The 18,689-nt window shown below is 41.8% G+C and overlaps 1 protein-coding gene across 3 annotated transcripts in view; it reads right to left on the reverse strand.

Annotated features, from left to right (window-relative positions):
* The window catches only part of Map7 (microtubule associated protein 7), a 151,538-nt gene that overhangs the window by 10,903 nt on the left and 121,946 nt on the right, over positions 1-18,689 (reverse strand). For 2 of the 3 annotated variants that reach the window (XM_042692958.1, XM_042693607.1), the window contains exons 7-15: positions 15,375-15,488; positions 9,970-10,094; positions 8,103-8,212; positions 7,572-7,852; positions 5,877-6,135; positions 3,866-4,016; positions 3,568-3,669; positions 2,460-2,510; positions 2,307-2,364 (exon numbers count right to left, since the gene is read on the reverse strand). In XM_042692958.1, coding sequence (XP_042548892.1) covers positions 2,307-2,364; positions 2,460-2,510; positions 3,568-3,669; positions 3,866-4,016; positions 5,877-6,135; positions 7,572-7,852; positions 8,103-8,212; positions 9,970-10,094; positions 15,375-15,488 — 1,251 coding nt within the window. The remainder of the gene's footprint in view (positions 1-2,306; positions 2,365-2,459; positions 2,511-3,567; positions 3,670-3,865; positions 4,017-5,876; positions 6,136-7,571; positions 7,853-8,102; positions 8,213-9,969; positions 10,095-15,374; positions 15,489-18,689) is intronic. The other variant, XM_042694283.1, reaches the window with a different exon arrangement.

Raw genomic sequence — 18,689 nt, forward strand, 5'->3', positions numbered from 1 at the left:
AATAAGAACAGCATGAGGGAGCCTGTCCAGGGAAATGCTGTAGCACTGGTTCCTGCAAGACTCCAGAGCTGTCACGGCTCTGTGATGACTCACGGGTGGCGGTGGCTGCTCTTAGTGTGTGTCCTGTATCTATTCAAACATCCTTAGAGAGAGCATGTTAACCCTGCAAGGTGGAGTGAATACACAGCCATTGGACTGTTCTCCTAACAAACAAAATTAGGGCATCTAGCAAAGAGCATGAAAATCCTACCATAAAGGAAATCAGGATACTCAAAAGCTAGAATAGCTTCAGTGGAAATAAAACCAAAGATCAATCATATGTAACCCTTGAAAAATAAAGAATTTACAAGGAATGTTCTTTCATACAAATCATTTATTTTCGCTCTTAAATACAGCCCTCTATGGTACTCGACACTTGTTGCGTTTTTGATGGTACTAGGGCTCGAACTCAGGGTTTTGCACTCTTTTTTTTTTTTTTTTCTTTTTGGGTCCAGTCATGGGGCCTGAACTCTGGGCCTGGGCGCTGTCCCTCAGCTCTTCAGCTCAAGGCTAGCACTCTATCACTTGAGCACAGCGCCACTTCCGGCTTTTTTCTTTCTGCTTATGTGGTGCTGAGGAATCGAACCCAAGGCCTCAGGCATGCAAGGCAAGCGCTCTACCACTGAGCCACCTTCCCAGCCCCGGGTTTTGCACTCTTGCTCAGCAGACTGCTTGCTCATGCCTGATGCTAAACCATGTCTCCAGAATTTTGTTGGTTATTTTGAAGATGAGAGTCACAGACTTTTCTGCCCAGGTTTGTATCAAACTTTGATCCTCTAGATCTCAGCCTCTAGAGTAGCTAGGATTACAGGAGTGAGACATGAATGTCTGGTTTGTGTTTCTCAATAAAGAGATGGAGGTATCCCTGGAGTTTTCTTTTTCATACTGATATTGTAGATAAGGAAAAGAGGAGATTAAATGAGGAGTTATTTAGCATCCACTTCTGGTTCCAACCATCAAGACCTTGTGGGGTCATGAAGGAGGATTAGGAGCGAATGACCTGGACTGTCACTAACCCTGAGCAGCCCTGGAGGGGGACCCCACTGGTATTGTTCACATAGAATCCTCTGTGCCCAGAAGAACTCCCAAAATGCTTGCTGACTCTTAGAGAAAGCAACCTCTGTCCCAAAAGGCTGCAACAGAAACCAGACAAGAAAATGTATGAGAGATGTACTCACACAAAAAGGGCATTTAATCATTAATGACTGCGCTGGAAGCCTAAAACTAAGGTAGATTTCATTTTTATTTAAACCACATTTGACTAAAATTCATCGAACTACCAATGGACTGATCACCAATGTCAGTCCATAATGCTGTTCATATACTGAAAACTGCATGTATTCAGTATATACTGTATCTACTGTAAACTCTGTTTAGAGTAGATGACCAACTTCCAGTGAAATGTCAATAAATTTACATTTTTACCTCTATTCTGCAGTTAGAAGGAATGTTTACATCTTTTTTTTTTTCCTTAGCAATGCCATAAATGCAAGCCATCAAAATGTATAAACTTAGCCAGGCACAAAAGATCCTAGATACCAGGGAGACAGAAATGAGAGGATTGTGGCTCAAGGCTGGGGAGTGCGGGGGAGGGCACCAGAATCATGAGACTTCATCTCTGCTGGATGCAGCGGTGCATGCCTGTCATTCCAGCAACATAGGGAAGTAGTAGTAGTAGTAGCAGTACTACAAGCTTTTTGTAGTCCAGGTTGGCCAGCATTAACTCAGGACCTAACCACAAAGAGCAATTGAGGAGTACACTCAAGTTGTAGAGTATCTGCCCAGCAAGTATGAGGCTCTGAGTTCAATCCCCAATATTGTTCCTAAAGTGTCAACTTAAAGCCCTCAAGCCAGGTGCTGATCACTCACTGAAATCCTAGCTGCTCAGGAGGCTGAGATCTGAGGATCATGAGCAGGAAGCAATCTGGACAGGAAAGTCCAGGAGACTCTTATTTCCAATTAACCACCAGAAAATTAGAAGTAGATCTGTACCTCAAAGTAGCAGACTGCTAGCCCTGAGCAAAAAAGTTCAAGGACAGTATCCAGGTCCTTAGTTCAAGGCCCATGATGGACAACAATAACAACAAAAAGCCCTCAAAAGGAAATGAGAATTCCATGTAAGAGGATATTTGGGGACCAGATGACAGACACCTAGGCTCCAGCGAGTCTCTGAGTGCATCCCTTCCCTATTGGCCCAAGAATATCTTATTCCAGGGTCAAAACTCAAAAATGCTACATTGCACTGACTTGAATTCAAAGACAGATACCTGTTCTTCCAGTGAGCACTCCCTTGGCTATGTCACCATTTTGCTGATCGATGGTTTTCTACCAAAAAGAAAAAAAAAAATAAAGGTTTACAGTGGCAGAAGGAAAAGCCTAAGAGCCATTAAAACTAGTTAGGAAACTGGTGATATCAATACCTTGTCTGTAGCTTCTGTCTTCCTGGTTCTTTTCATAATCTCTTCAAGCCGCTGCAAGGAAAAAAATGAACTAATAAAAGATCAGCGAGAGAAAGAAATTCAGATTGTACATTTCAGCAATAAGGGACATGACAGATTATAAAAACATACATCTATTTCTTGGGGAAAACTGTCTTGATGAGAGTTATTCAATAAGGATGAGACTAGCTTGAGCCAATTGCAGTGGAAGTAACTCCTTTGGGCTAGCAGAAAGTTTGAGAGTGACTTCTTGGGAGCAAATTATTAATATCAAAATCTATTTATCTAGTAAGAGTATAACTCAGGCCTGGTAAAGTGGCTCATGCCTATAATACCAGGGCAGCCTAAGGAAAATTTTTAGGAGATACTGTCTCAAAGAACAAGTCTAGCATGGTTGCTAAGTGGGAGGAAGAGGTAGAAGGTTCATAATCCAAGATTGACTAGGCAAAAATATCAATTCCTATCTGAAAAATAATTGCTCTGAATGACTTAACTGGTAGAGTTCCCCATCAAGCAAGTGCAAGGCCTTGAGTTCAAAACCTGGTACCACCCCAAAAATCGAAATAAAACAAACAAAAACCCCAAACAGAACAAAACTGTTCATGCCAGCAAGATGTTAGTCCCATGATAGGTGCCTATAATCCTTGCTGCTCAGGAGGCTGAGATCTGAGGATCATAGTTCGAAACCCAGCCCAGGCAGGAAAGTCCATGAGACTGTTATCTTCAATAAACTACCAAAAAAGCTAAAATTGAAGCTGTGGCTCACTAGTCTTAAGCAAAAGCAGCTCAGGGATGGTCCCCAGACCTTCAGTTCAAGCCTTAGGATGGACAGATGGATGGACACAGACACAGACACAGATACACAGAGACACAAACACACAGACACAGACACACGCAGACACAAACACACAGACACACACAGACACACAGACACACACAGACACACACAGACACAGACACACACAGACACAGACACACACACACAGACACACACACACAGATACACACACAGACACACACAGACACACACAGACACACACACCCACACACACTATGGTAGTCCCAAAGTGTTTCTGCAGAAGACAGCTACCTTCTTTCTCTCCAGGCGTTCCTGCTCTTCTTTCTGGAAATGCTTCTCTCGTTCCTGCCGGACTCTCTCTGCTTCTTCTCGCAGGCGAGCTTCTTCTTCTTTCTGCAACCAAGAAGTCATATCTGGGTCTGTTTCTTATCCATGGGCTGGTTCCACCTCTCTGGGGACACTTGGAAGTGAGGGAAGACCACCAGCCAAGGACACAACGCAACCAGGGTGCACACAGGGTGCTTCTAACCGTAACATCATCCCCGTCCTTCAAGACACTGGGGGGGGGGGGGGGGCCCTCTGCCCGCACCTGTTTCTGGACGCGCTCTCGCTCCTCCTCTGCCTGCTTTCTCGCCTGCTCCTCCCGCTCCCTCGCCTGCTCAGCCTCCAGCCTGCGGGACTCCTCCTCGCGGCGACTTCTCTCTTCTGCCACCCTTTGGGCCAATTCCTCTTTCTTTTGTCTGGGAAGACAGAGACAAGGGAAGGAAAATCTAGGCCTGAGTGTGTGGATAGGTTGTGCAGAGGTCTGGAAGAAAAGTCTCCCCATATCCTCTGTCTAGGGCTGAGGAATAAGACGTGAATTCACAAGATGTGAATTCTTCCTCCTCCTTCTCCAACTTCATGCTAAACAGAAGCTAAGTGTAAACACTAATATTTTTTTTGGAACACATGCTTTCCCAAAGGATATGCAATTAAACTATCTATAAAGGCTGGGCCTGGTAGGCAGGTCTCCTGGGATGTATCTATGCTTTCAGCTTTTTGCTGGTTAATTCAAGATAAAAGTCTGCCTGGCCTGGCTCCAAATCAATATCCTGCTATCTCAGCCTCCTGAGTAGCTAGGAGTATAGATGCACTTTGCCTGCCATGAATTAAGGCTGAGGCGCATATAACTGAAATTATGTCATTTCTTACTACAGGCGTGAGCCACCGGAGTCCAGCTTATGTGACATTTTGATGCCTCTGCATAAAAAAAGGAAATCCTTATCAATAAATAATAAAAAGGCCATCGGCAGATGGAGTGGTATATACATGTAGTCTCAGTTACTCAGGAGGCAGAGACAGGAAGAGTTCAGTTCTGGGCCAACTGGGGACAAAGTTAGTTTGAGGTCTTATCTAAAAAACAAGCAGAAACAAACAAAACAACAACAACAAGCACGAATCCTAATGTTCTGTCCCATAATAGGAAAAGGATAGGCCATGGATGCTCCCTGATGGGACCATGGACAGGGCACATCCAAGAGAGTGGCCCAGAGCAGGCCTGGGCTCCTTCCCCACAAGGCAGTGTTGTTTGTTTCCAGAGCAGTTATATTGACGTTAGTCTTATTAACCCCAGAAAGTAACTAAGCAAACTGTCCCTGTCATATTATCTGGCAGGCGAACTTGATCACTGAAGCTCACACAGCCACCCCCAGAGGAGTGGGCCTGGGTCCTGTCCCTGAGGTTTTTTTGCACAAGGTTAGCACTCTTATCACTTTGAACCATAGTGACACTTTCGGTTTTCTGGTGATTAACTGGAGATGACAGTCTCACCGACTTGCTTGCCTGGGCCAGCTTTGAACTGTGATCCTCAGCTCTCAGCCCCTGAGTAGCTAGGATTACAGGCATGAGCCATTGGCACTCGGCTAAACAAACAAACAAAAAAAGCTTTTTTTTACACAGCTTTAAAACGATAATGACAAAGTCAGTGAGGAAGACTGGAGATTAGAGATATATTGGGAAAATCACACAAGTGTGCCTCTATTTATGATTATAATTTTACAACTATGAATAGATTTTAGGTTTGTGTGCAACTTCCAGCTTTCATAGGTTAGAAAGAACCAGCCAAAATGTGCATCATTCCTGAAAACTACTAAGATTATGGATTTACTTTTCCTCTTCAAACCCTTCTCCATCCATATTGTATTGCTAATAAGAAAACTCTTAGGGGCTGGGAAGGTGGCTCAGTGGTAGAGCACTTGCCTTGCATGCCTGAGGCCCTGGGTTCGATTCCTCAGCACCACATAAGCAAAAAGAAAAAAGCCGGAAGTGGCACTGTGGCTCAAGTGGTAGAGTGCTAGCCTTGAGCTGAAGAGCTGAGGGACAGGGCCCAGGCCCAGAGTTCATTCAGGCCCCACAACCGGACCCCCCCCCCCCCCAAAAAAAAAAAAAAGAAAAAAAAGAAAAAGAAAACTCTTAAAGATCATGTTTCTGGGTCAGTGGAACACCAGATCATTCTGAAGTATCTGCCTGTGTCACCACCAACCACCTCCTCCCTCACACACGGAAGACTGCGTCTAACACATCACCGTGGTGCCTCTGACACGTCACTGCCAGTCCTTTACCTTTCCAGTTCTTCCTTCTCCCTCTTCTCCCTTTCCTCCTTGTCTCTCTGCTCTCGGGCCAGCCGCCTCTTCTCAGCCAGCAGTCTCGTGGCCTCTTCTGGGTCCGTGGTGCCTGCGGAGGTTTTAGGAGTGGCAGTGGCAGTCACGGTGGATGATGGTGCTGGGGCTGCGGCTGGGGCTGCAGCTGGAGCAGGGATTGGAGCTGGCACCGGAGTTGGGGCTGGCTCTGGGGCTGGAGCTGGGGCCATGGATGCAGCCGCTGTACAAGCAGGTATAAGGAGAAAACCAATTGGACACAAAACCAAAGAATAAAACAAAAATCTATCATTCCTCACATCCCGGACCTGGAATCCATCATTATTGAAAGAAAAGAGGATGTGTATCACTATGTGTTCTCACGGTTTTATTGTATTCTATCTGTAACCAAGCAACAGATAACCAAAAAACCCCCAAAGAACAACAACAACGACAACAAAACTGACAAGTGAGACATCCAACAAAGCTCACACTGTCATTAAGCCTGGGTTTCATAATGGCTGAAATCAGTTAATAATGTCTGTCAAATGTGTAAGATACTGTGAGAAGTTATACCCTGAGCAAAATGAAGATGAGATCATCCACATGTCTGAAAAACTGCTGGACATCGGTGGCTCATGCCCGTAATAATACTTACTCTGGAGGCTGAGATCTGAAGATCATAATTTGACAACAGTCTGCCTGGAGTGTCCATGAGACTCCTATCTCCAATTAACTACTCAAAGCCAGAAGTGGAGCTGTGCCTTACACAGTAAAACATCAGCCTTGAGTGATAAAGCTAAGGCGTGGTACCCAGGCCCTAAGTTCAAGCCCCAGGACTGAAAAAAAAAAAAAAAATTCCTGTGCTTTAGTGACTATAGGTTACTAGAGCAAGCAAGCTTTTCCATGACACTAAGCCACAATCATCTAGTTAGACAGCTGCCAATCCTAATCTAAGAATTCGTGTGACACAGTCAATGTTTTGTATGTTTTACAAGCTGCTTCATCTTGGGCTGTCACAAAACAGGTAACTAAGGTCACAAAGGATTTGGTTGCAATGTGCTATGAATACCACATTTTGTGAACACTGGACCCAACCAATCAAATGACTCAGAACTGTGTCTCTTACAACAAGTGTTAATTTTTGGATATATAGTTCTCGTCTTTCTTTTCTTTCTTCTTCCTTTATCTCTTTTTCTCTTCCCTATTCTTTCCCTCTCTCCTTCCTTCCCCCTCCCTCCTTTCCTTTCTTCCTTCTTTCCTTTATTCTTCCTTCCTTCCCTCCTTCCCTTCTTTCTCTTTCTGTGCTGGTACTATGGCCTTGACTCAGGAGCTTGAGTTCTCACTTTTCTCTCAAGGTTGGTGTTCTATTACTTGAGCCACACCTCCACGTCCAGCTTTCTACTGGTTAACTGGAGATAAGAGTCTTAGGGAATTTCCTGCTAAGCTGGCTTCAAACTTCGGTCCTCAGATCTCCGCCTCCTGAGTAGCTAGGATTATAGGCATGAGCCACGTGTACCAAGTGGCTCTCTCATTTTATATAAAATAAGCCTCAGTCAAATCTCCAAGTTCTCTAATTTTTATTTCTAAAAAAGCAAAGCTAACTAAAGCAGCATATGAGGGAAAGAAAAGCAGAGAGCGCATCAGCCAATGTCCCAGCATGCATCGGTCCACTCTTACCAGGGCCAGCTTCTGCTTCCACAGGTGTCCCCTCTTCAATGGGGGCCTCCTCTACCTTCACCAAAGGTGTTCTGCCCTTTAGTGAGGGCTCATTGGCAACTTTCTGTGGCTCCTTCTCTGGGTCTTTCTTCTCAGGTTCTGCTCTGGCTTCTCTCTTGACAGGGCGGATGTTTCCAGGGGATGGGGGCCGGGCCTGAGCAGCAGCTTTCACTGAGCCAGGAGGCAAGGAGGACACAGGTCGGGGTGTACCAGGCAAGTGAGGCAAGGACTTGGATGGCAGCCTGGGCAGCAAAGGAATGACAGGGAGACTGGGTATGTGAGAATGGATTTCTTGGGTCCTTAGATACTGATTTCTAGAAAAGCAGTGCAGACAATCAACTAGGAACACTTTTAGTTAGCAAATGGATCCCCTGTAGGAACCCATCCCAATGTTTTCTTTGTCTTTGCATTAAATAAGGCTTTTCTTCCTGAGTCAATGGCTTTGATGACAAGCTGTGCTGTATAGCCCAGTGAGCATGCGTATCTCCTTACCAGAGGCGTGAGGGCGCTGTTGGCCTCCCTTTGGGATTAGATGGGGAAAGAGTTCTTCGGGTGCCAGAGGTCAGGTGGAAGGGCACGTTCTCTCTCTCTCTTTTGTGGCTCTAAATTTACAGAAACTCAGCAGTTAGATTTCTCTGTGCATGACACAACCACAATTAGAATATTCAACAGTAGAGCCATAAACCAGGTAACAGATTTTTACGTGCCTGCTGTTTCAGACAACACTGCTCTCTCTTTACCCCTTATGATGATAGAGAAACTGGTCTTTCCTCGTAACTTCCTCTTGCTTTCCAAGGAAAGTCAGGTTGAAGGTGAAGAATTTTAGGTTTCTTCACAATTCTTTACCAGGTATGAAACTGAAATGTGAGGACAGACTAAAGCATCACCCCTCTCCTGATGGCCAACCAGGAATTTAGCCAAGATGTGGCTCCTGGGTGTAAATATACAGACAGAAACAAGATCTGGTGGATTGATGAGTCTTTTAAAGACCACAGAACAAGGTCTGTATCCTTCAGCCATACCAAATTCATATTTCAGGACAAAGGTGCAAAGAGGCTTCTAGAGACATACAAATTACCTCATAGTAGCTTGGCTACCTTGCCAGTGATAATAAGCACACATTATATCCTCACTTGTAAAGCTTCAGTTTACAGTAGGGTCTGATGCCCTTTCAAGAGTTGGTTTCTTAGCAAACAACTAGTGTTTTCAAAATTCCATTTCCAACACAGCTTAAGATCTAGGCTGTACAAAGATTAGTTAGCAAGACAGAAATCTCTTATTTTGATTTCTAGTGAGGAATACTAGATATTGCGGTCTCTGATATGGCTGGGAGAAAGAGTCAGGGCAGGCGTCCAGGCTGTTCCCCTGCAAAGGCTATTTGGTTTCTTACTTGCAAAAATGAAAGTACGCTGGAATTGCACTTATTTGTCTAGCATTCCCAACAGGCCAGTTCAGGCCACTAACTGAAGAAAAGCAAAGAACAGTTTTCATTTTCAAGTTCATATCTGTAGCCAAAAGCACAAACCCCTCAAGTGGAGAGGAAGTGGGGGGACAGGACCACCTAGCCAGCCAACCAGCCAGATTTGTGATGGGTATTGTGGCAAGAGAGATAGAGGAGACAGGGAAGTTATATTATTTTTAATAAATATACAAGGGCCAGAGTCAAAGTGAAAACAAGAAGTAACAAAGCAGTTACACTTTCCTCCATTTAAATGCTAAATCACAATGTCTGGGAGATCAAAAAGAGTCTAGCTATCTAAAACTAACCTCTCCTTTGAAAGAGTAAAAATCTGGCAAACTCTCTGTACAAGATAGAAGGCAGATGAGAAGCTTATCTGAGAAAACAAAGCCCTGAAGCTCACCTATTGTTCCTATGTTTTTGGTAGGTCCAGAATATCTTGGAATACTAAGCAACATACATCCTGCTACCCAGAACCATTGCCTCAAAGTTGTAGGTTGCTAGACCTGACCACATGTATTCATCCAGCTGAGAAAGAATAAAGACAACAGGGATCCACTGCTATTTTGAGTTTTTAACTCTCATTTTCTGCATGGGGAGCTGGAAATTTTGCTCTAATTTGGCTCTTGAGCCATCTAGCTAGAGCCTGCCCTTCCCTTTAAGGGTTTACTTTCACTCCTATTAAACTCCTTGCTTTGCCACTTTTGTGTGTGAATATTCACCAATTCTTTGTTGGAGATGCCAAGAATCTAGGATTTTAACCTCCACGACCACCATCCACAAGTAACAGCTGAGTGGGTGTGTCATGGCCACCCTGTCTAATGCCCACAGCAGACTTTGAGATACTGTCTGTGCATAGAAACAAACGGAACAGAGACTGGTGGCTGTCCCGCTACTCACCACAGTGCTGTGGATGGTCTTCCTGCGCACAGATCCCTCAGGTGGAGTTACAAAGAGTTTCGGTCGTTCCGCTGGGTTTCTAGAGTGTGCAGCTTTGTAGGGCATGATGATGGGGCTGGAAGATGCTGAACGAGGACAAATGGGGATAACTAGGATGCAGGTGATTGGTTTTACACACAGAATGCCAGAGGAGTAGGTGAAGAAAGCCAGAAGCAGGTTCAGGAGAAGGAGCAAAGCAGAGATAGAGAGAAAAGTAGGGAAAAGATGTTATTATCTAAAGGTGTCCAGAACCATCAAAATCAACTCTCCTCACATCCTGTGAATTTAGGATGTGCCAAAAAATAGGATGCACTGCTTTATATTACAGAAGTAATTAAAAAAAAAAAACAAAAAAAAAACTATAGGAGCCAGTGGGCAGCTTACTCCTGAAAACTGATGGTTCTGCTAAAACGCCAGAGAAGAGTGATGGTTTTTATATGAGAAAAAAAAAAAACACCCAAAATTTTTCTTGGTTTTAAGACGGACTAAAAAAAGTAGGAAGACAGGGAGCATGCAGGCAATGTACCACAACTCTTTCAAGAGCCAAGTTCAACAGCAAGTAAGGCACAAGGAAAGCAAGTGAGGTTTAAAAATGATCAAGTCTTACTAGATGTTAAGACTTGCTATGTGGATAAGCAATAGTTTCCAGAAAAGAATCCTATGAATGTTTTATCTATTTAGAGGCACAACCAATGTATCAGTTTTCCAAGAGCTAAGGCATTCGATAATAAGAAGCAGCAGTAGGACGTATAGGGAGATGGGATGGCATTTTATAAAATGGTGAAAAGAATAGAAACAATGTTAGAATTGCTAAAAAACAAAACAAAAAACCCATCAGGTTGAATAATTAATAGCTTTTACAGTTTTACTCACAACTGAATTTTTTTTGGAAAAGCTAAATAGTTCCTGACCATTAATCACATCAATCATTCTAAGTAACAATGAATTCAAGACTACTCATGTAATACTTCAAAAAGTGTGGGTGGTAAGGCTCCAATGTCCATTTTCAGACCCCATATAGAAATCTTTTCCAGTAAGAGAAGAGATGAGTCAACATGACTTCTGAGGATAAGACTATATATTCAGACCAGGTTATGAAATGATTTTTACACACTGTACCCATTGTAGCAACTCTTTAAAGAGACATAATATGTCAGGTAAATATAATTTTATTAATAAATTAAAAACTCAGCCAGGCACTGGTGTCTCATACTTGAATCCTAGCTACTCAGAATATTGAGATTTGGAAGATTGTGGTTCCAAGTTAGCTAGGCAAAAAAGTTTGTAAGATTATATCTCCAAAATAACTATTGAATGAAACAAAATAAAACAAAAATGGGGCTGGAGACTTGGCTCAAGTGCAGAGAGCCAATTGAACAAGCAAGCTGAACAAGCATGAAGCCCTGAGTTCAAATCCCAGAATTGGCAAAATATTTTAAACTGTATTAAAACCTCAAAATTCTTTGAGAATAACCTGAGAGACATTTAGAAAATAATACTTGTTATATTTGTTTAATCAACAAAGAATGGATCAGATTGTTGTTTAATTTTTGCTGTGCTGGGGACAGAACTTGGACCTTCTTTCATAGTAGGCAAGTACCCTACCACTGATGTCTTCTGGTTATCCCTGACTGGTTAAGGCAGTATATATTTTTTTTAGGATAAATGAAAAGTACAGTTTTTTTCTCATTCTTGCTAAAAAGAACATGTGTGTTTTACTTGTGAGCTGATGTAAAGCTTTCCTTCTGACCTTAATGCGAAGAATGACTTGTATTGTCTAAAGAAGATGAATCTTTTGTATTATGCTTCTTCTGATCATGGGAGAAACTATCTGAAAATGACCTTTAAGTGCCAAAACAAGGCACTTGGATTTCCCAGACAAGGGAAGAACATATTCGTGCAAAACTCTTCCGTGTCAAACAAATGCATTCTAGAAATAATGTCCTGCTAAGATGTTTCTACAGATTCATGAGCAGGTAGGGAGACATACAATGCCCCAGGCTCAGCCAGAAGCCATTAACCTTGCTAAAGGATCAAGAAAGCCTAGAAAATAGCTCTGCCTGAGAGCTGACAATGAAAAAGTAATGAAGCCTGGAATTATGATAAAATGTTTTTTTCTTCTTCCCTTTTTTTTTCTTTCTTTCCTCCTTGGTAATGATTTTCACCTCCCTTCTGTTTGCCATTTCCTTTTATTTCCTCTGGACTTTTTGACACAGAATCTTGCTATACAGCCCTGGATGGCCTGACATCAGAGTCCTCTTGCCCCATCCTTCCATGTTTTGAGATTATAGGTATGCACTACGGCACTCAATAGAAAATAGCAATTTTATGATCTGTCTGTGGAACATTTGCTGAGACCATGAGATACGTGACATAATTTCATGATGCCTTTCGGTTTATTCGTCACTGTAGTGTTGAGGAGACAGAAATACAAGTTCAAGATATTCTAAACTACCTACTGTACTCTATACAAAAACACTTAAATTTAATTGTTCAAGGAATACCTACTGGCTAAAAAAACACTATGAATTCCAGAGAATTCATTTTAGTCCTGAGCAGCGGCTATCGCAAAACCAGAGGTCTTCAAATGAATTATTTGCATAATCTTTCCCTTCTGAAGAAACAAGTGAGGGCAATAAATATATTTATCTTTTTATCCAAAGTATCCTTTATAACCTAAGTAGTTTAATTTTGCATAAACATTATCCAATACAAATGTCTTTGGGAAAATATTCTACTATTTTTTACTGTCAGTGTATATTAATTTATCTCATCCAAGAATGAGCTCAAGTTTAAGTGGTCAGAGCATAGCATACGGAACAGAAAAATTGCCCAATAGATCACAAATATGTATACTAAGAGATTACCATTACTATTCTTAGTATTTTACATGTACTAAGTTACTTACTCCCAGCTCTAAGAATCAGATGTACTTTGAAAAATACGTACTGAAAAAAGTGGGCATGAAAAAGTAACCCACAGCAATGGATGTGAGAGGTATGGGGCTGGGATTTCTAATTCTCAGGGACTTTACCGTTTGCTCATGGGATTTGTAACCACTGAAGAGTGTAGGCCTTAGGGCAGTGGCCTTAATCTGTTACTGTGACCATGGCTAGGGATACGGGCCCTCATTTTGCCAATGGTAATTTGGAATCAGATGAAGTCAAGAGACAAAAAGAAAACTGAAAGAAAAGAACAATCAAAGAGAGTACATAAAAAAATCCAAGTGACATAAAAAGTGTCCTTGAAAAGACAACTGGGAGATACATTTTACATATACAATCCTAAATTAAAATTATGGACAACCACAAGTTTTGTTTTATTAAATAGAAGTAATGTTAATGCAACAGGAACTTGGGAACGGATTAACACTGCAGGCAACTCAATCAAGTAAAGGCTCTGTCCTGTTTAGCACTGAAATAAATCACAGAAATGTACCATTTGTGAAAAGGAGAATGGAAAAATTGCAAAGAAAAGAAGAACCAAATTGCAAATAAGAAGCACCTTGACTAATAAGCACAACCACCAAGAAGGCGGGGGGAGATAGACAAGTAAAATGGGTGGGAAATGGGGAAATGAGGAAATGGCGTTGGGAAACTAGAGAAGAATGAAAGAATTGACAAAGTTAGTGATGACAGAAATAGCAAAGAAACAGTGTTTTAGCTCTGAGGTCATATTTCAGCACAACACAACATCCAATGGGGAACTTTATAGACACATGGCAGCTGACAACTCTGGAAAGCCTATGAAATGGCAGTCTGCAAGGTTCTTCAATGATGATGAAAATCTTTGGTGATTTACATCAAAGTATGAAATCCATAGGCATAAATAATAAATTCTTTTGAACTTCGATGCTTTTTCCTCCAGAAAAAAAAAAAAATCTCAGCTGAGCGTTAGTGCCAAGAGGCCGGTGGGACCATGATTAAGACCCAGTTCACTAACTTTCTAAGAGGCTCTGCTGAGTCACGTACTGCCCTTTCATCTGTTTTCCAGAAGATGGTGAGAGTAGCCATACTTGTCTTCCTCACTGACTCACAGAGGTCTCTAAGAAGTACAGTGGATGCTCGCTGGCTCACTGGGCACTAGAGATGAAAGACACTTTATAAACCACCAAGGATTACTCTTTAAGCAGGCTAGTCAACATGAAGAGACTTGCAGAGGCAAAGCCTTTTTTAAAGGGAACTCTTTAAAGAGGGTATGCAACTCAGACTCTGCCAAAGAGATTTGGGAAAATAAGTCACTTTACCAGGAGAGTTATGTTATTAAAAAACAAAACAAAATCTGTATCAGCTCACCTTACCAACTAGATATAAATGCTATACTAACTTTTCATTAAACTAATTCAGTCATGCAGGCATGTTTTGCATTTTTAAGAGGTTTTAGTAATAATATAATAGGCAGGACTAGGTAGGGTCTCTATTTTTTGGTGGTAGAGTTTTGTGATTGGTAAGCAAACTTTCTATTACTTGAGTATTGTTACCCCCAAGGCCTTCCGTTTTCAGTTTTTTGGTTTTTTTTGATAGACTCTTGTGTTTTTGCCTAGACTAGCCTTAGACCAAGATCCTCTGACTTCTGGCTCCCCAATAGTTGGGATTCCAGGGCATGTAATGTGCCACCACATCCAGCCTACATATTTTGTTTTGTTTTGTTTGGTTTTGGGTCCGGTCATGGGGCCTGAACTCTGGGCCTGGGCACTGTCCCTCAGCTCTTCAGCTCAAGGCTAGCACTCTACCACTTGAGCCACAGCGCCACTTCCGGCTTTTTTCTTTTTGCTTATGTGGTGCTGAGGAATCGAACCCAGGGCCTCATGCATGCAAGGCAAGCGCTCTACCACTGAGCCACCTTCCTAGCCCCAGCCTACATATTTTCAATGATTACAGCAAGTAAGTAAGGCCTTTAGTTTAATTAGTTTTTCCACAACTCCTAAGTTGCACATGAAAGGCTGGGGCTGTTAACCCCAGCCACATTAAGAAATTCTATGCTTGCGTTGATCTTATTCTCTTAGCTCACATATATGTATTAAATATTAAATCATATCTTGATTATCTGAGATATAGGAGTAGAAAGAAAAGTAGGTAAAGGAATACTTTTTTTTTCTGGTAAGTTCATGAACAGATAGTGGCACCTGAAGCCATCTGATCACAGGGAGGGGCTTCATCTATCTGCCTGGCGTCTGGTGTCCAGATAAGATGCATAGCGGATGTAAAGAGCAAACAATGCCAGGGACATGAAACCCACACCAACAGACATTTCTACCCGAGCAGAGGGAACACACATCAGGAAAGTCTGATGAACATGGGCAGCACAGATAGGCTTCAGAAGGAGAACTTTCCCTCACCAGGAAAGTGGCACCTGGATGGCTTTACCTGCATCTCCAGACAAGGCAGCTGTGCTTTTACTTCTGGCCAGGTATGAATGTGTAGGCGTCAGGAGTCTGTTAACAACGCTGCTCTCCCAGGGGCTGAGCTGCAGGCGGCGAGCTAAATGTCACCACATAAGCAATATGTTAGGAGTGTTCTTTCCAGGGTCCAGAGAGCGCAGGACATCCTAGCTATTGCCTCCATACGCTGGGCCTTGGAGAGAGATCAGCCTTTCCAAGGAGAGCAGCTGGCTGAGAGTAAGGGAAACAGGATCCCTGCCCAGGGGAAGCAGCTACCCTCAGACATTGCCTTTTCTTAAGATGTCAAGTTTTTAGTCACAGATTTTGCCAATCGCTTTTCTTTCATAGTCAACAGGTCTTGAAGCAGAACTGTCATTTCATCTACAGACTTGTCATGTATGGAAAACCTGAAGGAGTACCTACTGGATGGGCATAAGGATAGGTAATGGATTCATGGCACATATGGCAGCCAAAGGGCTTTCTAAGTCTCCTTGGTTAAACTAAATATTAACTGGCATTAAGACATAATAAAAGAGATCTCTTGTGAAAACTACTAAAATATGTAAAGCCAGTAGAAAGTACCATGGCAGGTATGATTATATACTATTAGGGCAGTAGGAGTGTAAGCAACAACAGAATATAGCAACAACCTAAATTTACAGAATGAAATCCATTGACAAATGTGATTAGGAAATGGAAATCTTCCACAGAACTGCTCAATAGGTGAGACAGGAAAGAAAGACGGATGCTTCCTTTTCTGTAGGATGATTGTGGCTTAGAACCACAGAGATGACAGAGCGTCAAAAAGATTAGTTTTTTTTCTTTTCTCCAGTAAGAATTTCAATTACTTTATTTCTAAGTCATTAAGCACCAACCACAGAATTCTGTTTCAAATAAAGATAATTACAAACTCATTTTAACTTGCACGTAAGGCAAACCATAGGACTATGAATGAAATATTGCTAAGAGAAACATGTCTCCACTTTGCGACATTCATAACAAATGCTCTATCTTTCATTAGAAGACTTTTTAGTACAGGTTAGTAGAGAGTTAGCTCATTTTTTTTTTTAACCTAGAGGGTCTTGACTCGAAGCGTTATAAAGCTTAAGCAGGAGGTATTAATTACAGTGGGACTATGTGGAATTGGTTCCATCTAATCACTTTAAAATGAGATAGTTACAACTTCCGTGAAAGACAGACCACCCAGGTCAGAAGAGACCAATCAAAGGCCTCAGGCCATAAAGGTAAACATACATAAGTAACCCTGACTAAGGAAACAAGTATCTTCATTACCACATTCTTACAGAAGAATAAAGTCACTATTCAGTTTCATGTAATGAGTGCCAAGTAGAAATTAGGCAAATGTTGCCAGATCCTTATTTGTTAGAAGAAGGAAACCTAAGCAGTATATGAAATTTTCCATAGGTTTTAAGTTGGCAACTAATTCAAATAAGATTATAAAGCACTACACAGGTGAAGGTCTATCACTGTCTTCTGATATCAGAGATTTTAGGGGAAATACGTAAATTAAGTAAAGAGAGCTTCACTTTAAAATGAAGACTCTTAAAAACAACCTCCCTATTGTCCTGTGTTGGGAAAAACCTGATTAAGTAGGTAGCTTAAAGATAATGATATAGAGAAAAGTCTCTGTGAGACTCTCATCTCCAATTAGTCACTCAAAAAACCAGCAATGGCACTGTGGCTCAAGTGGTATAGCACTAGCCTTGAATACAAAGTGGCTCAGGGACAGTACTCAGGCCTTGAGTTCAAGCCCCATAATCAACAACAACAAAACATAATGATATAGCTGGGCGTGGTGGCACATGCCTATAAATTCGAGCACTTGGGAGCTGAGGCAGGAAGACCTTAAGTTGGAGACATAAAATTTTAAAAAGTTATATATTTTTAATATAAAAATTTCCAAAGGCAATCATAGTTGTAGCAAGTGAAAAAATACTTAATAATCAAAGCTTTCGTTTGATCAGGTAATTTTATCAGGTCATGTAACACTCTATTCAAGTGAAATCATCAAAATATTAAACACCAGAAGGATATAGGCACAGACCTACAACTGGCTTCCACTAGCTCTGAAAGGCTCAGACCAGCACATGAGATCTCGGGAGGTGGCCATTTGCCAAGTTCTACAGCAGAATGTTAGCATTTGATAACTGCAGAGCTGTTCAGACACACATCAGCCTTGATGGCTTCCCAGCCTCAATTTACTATCAGTTAAAATGTAAGACCTCTGTCACAGGACTAGAAAACTCAATCTAGTGCACATACCCTCTTCTCTACAAAGGCTTTGAACTCAAGAGCTTAGTAAAAACAAATGCTTTCTAATGAGACAATAAGGCACAATTAGCTTTTATAAACAATCAGCAGAAAATAATTATATTTCTAAATGGCAGAAATTCAAATTCAGAAGAATTTCTACTGTTACCAAAGGCCTGAAGCCTCTCACCACACCTTGAGGGTTTTGTCTAAGTTACAAAAGACAAACAAGCCAGGTGGCATTGATGAAGATGCAATGGTGCTCATAAACTGACATGCTGAATGCAAACACCTCTGCACAACTACTGACAGATAATTAAAAAATCTATAAATAAAACAACCAACTAAACCAACAAAAATCTTCCCACAGAACGCGCCTGATGGGAGCCCCTTCCAGTGTGATATTCCTGGAAGAACAGGAACACTCACATATTTTTTGGAAAAGGGCAACAGAAACAGCGCTTCTCATGTGTCCTCTTTCTTGTTCTATCGGTCTAGCTGAATATTCAACTTCCAGGTGTAATTCATCATGGCCCAGATTGTTTATCAGATATCCACTAACTAGCTAAGCTACCCCTGCTTCTGACTTCTCTAATGGTCAGTGCATTCTTCCACTGAGCCAGACTAAGGTGCAGAACTTCAGGTGCAGCGTAGCAACCAAGTGCTGAGGAGCAGTTGAGCTTAGTTTTGATTCCTCTTCTGAATAGTCAGAGGGTCCCTGTTACTTTAGCTGGAATAGATGCTCCATCCAACGGATCTTTCTTAGTTTTAAGATCACATAACCTCAAGATAGCCACTTAGATGTTATCATGCAGTGTCCCCAACAGACCATACATAGACAATTAAGCATGGTCAATCTACGGGGGCAGGGACAGGACATTGTCAATTTATTACCTATCTCCTTACTCTCATCCTAATTTCAGCAATGGAACTGTAAGAGGCTACGGTAAGCAAGGTTTAATTTCAATTTAAAAGTTTAAAAGAATCTGGCTGGATAATGGTGACTCATGCCTGTAATCCTAGTTACTCA

Source organism: Dipodomys spectabilis, unplaced genomic scaffold (genome assembly GCF_019054845.1).
Source record: "Dipodomys spectabilis isolate Male_0828 unplaced genomic scaffold, ASM1905484v1 ptg000001l, whole genome shotgun sequence".
NCBI lineage: Eukaryota > Metazoa > Chordata > Mammalia > Rodentia > Heteromyidae > Dipodomys > Dipodomys spectabilis.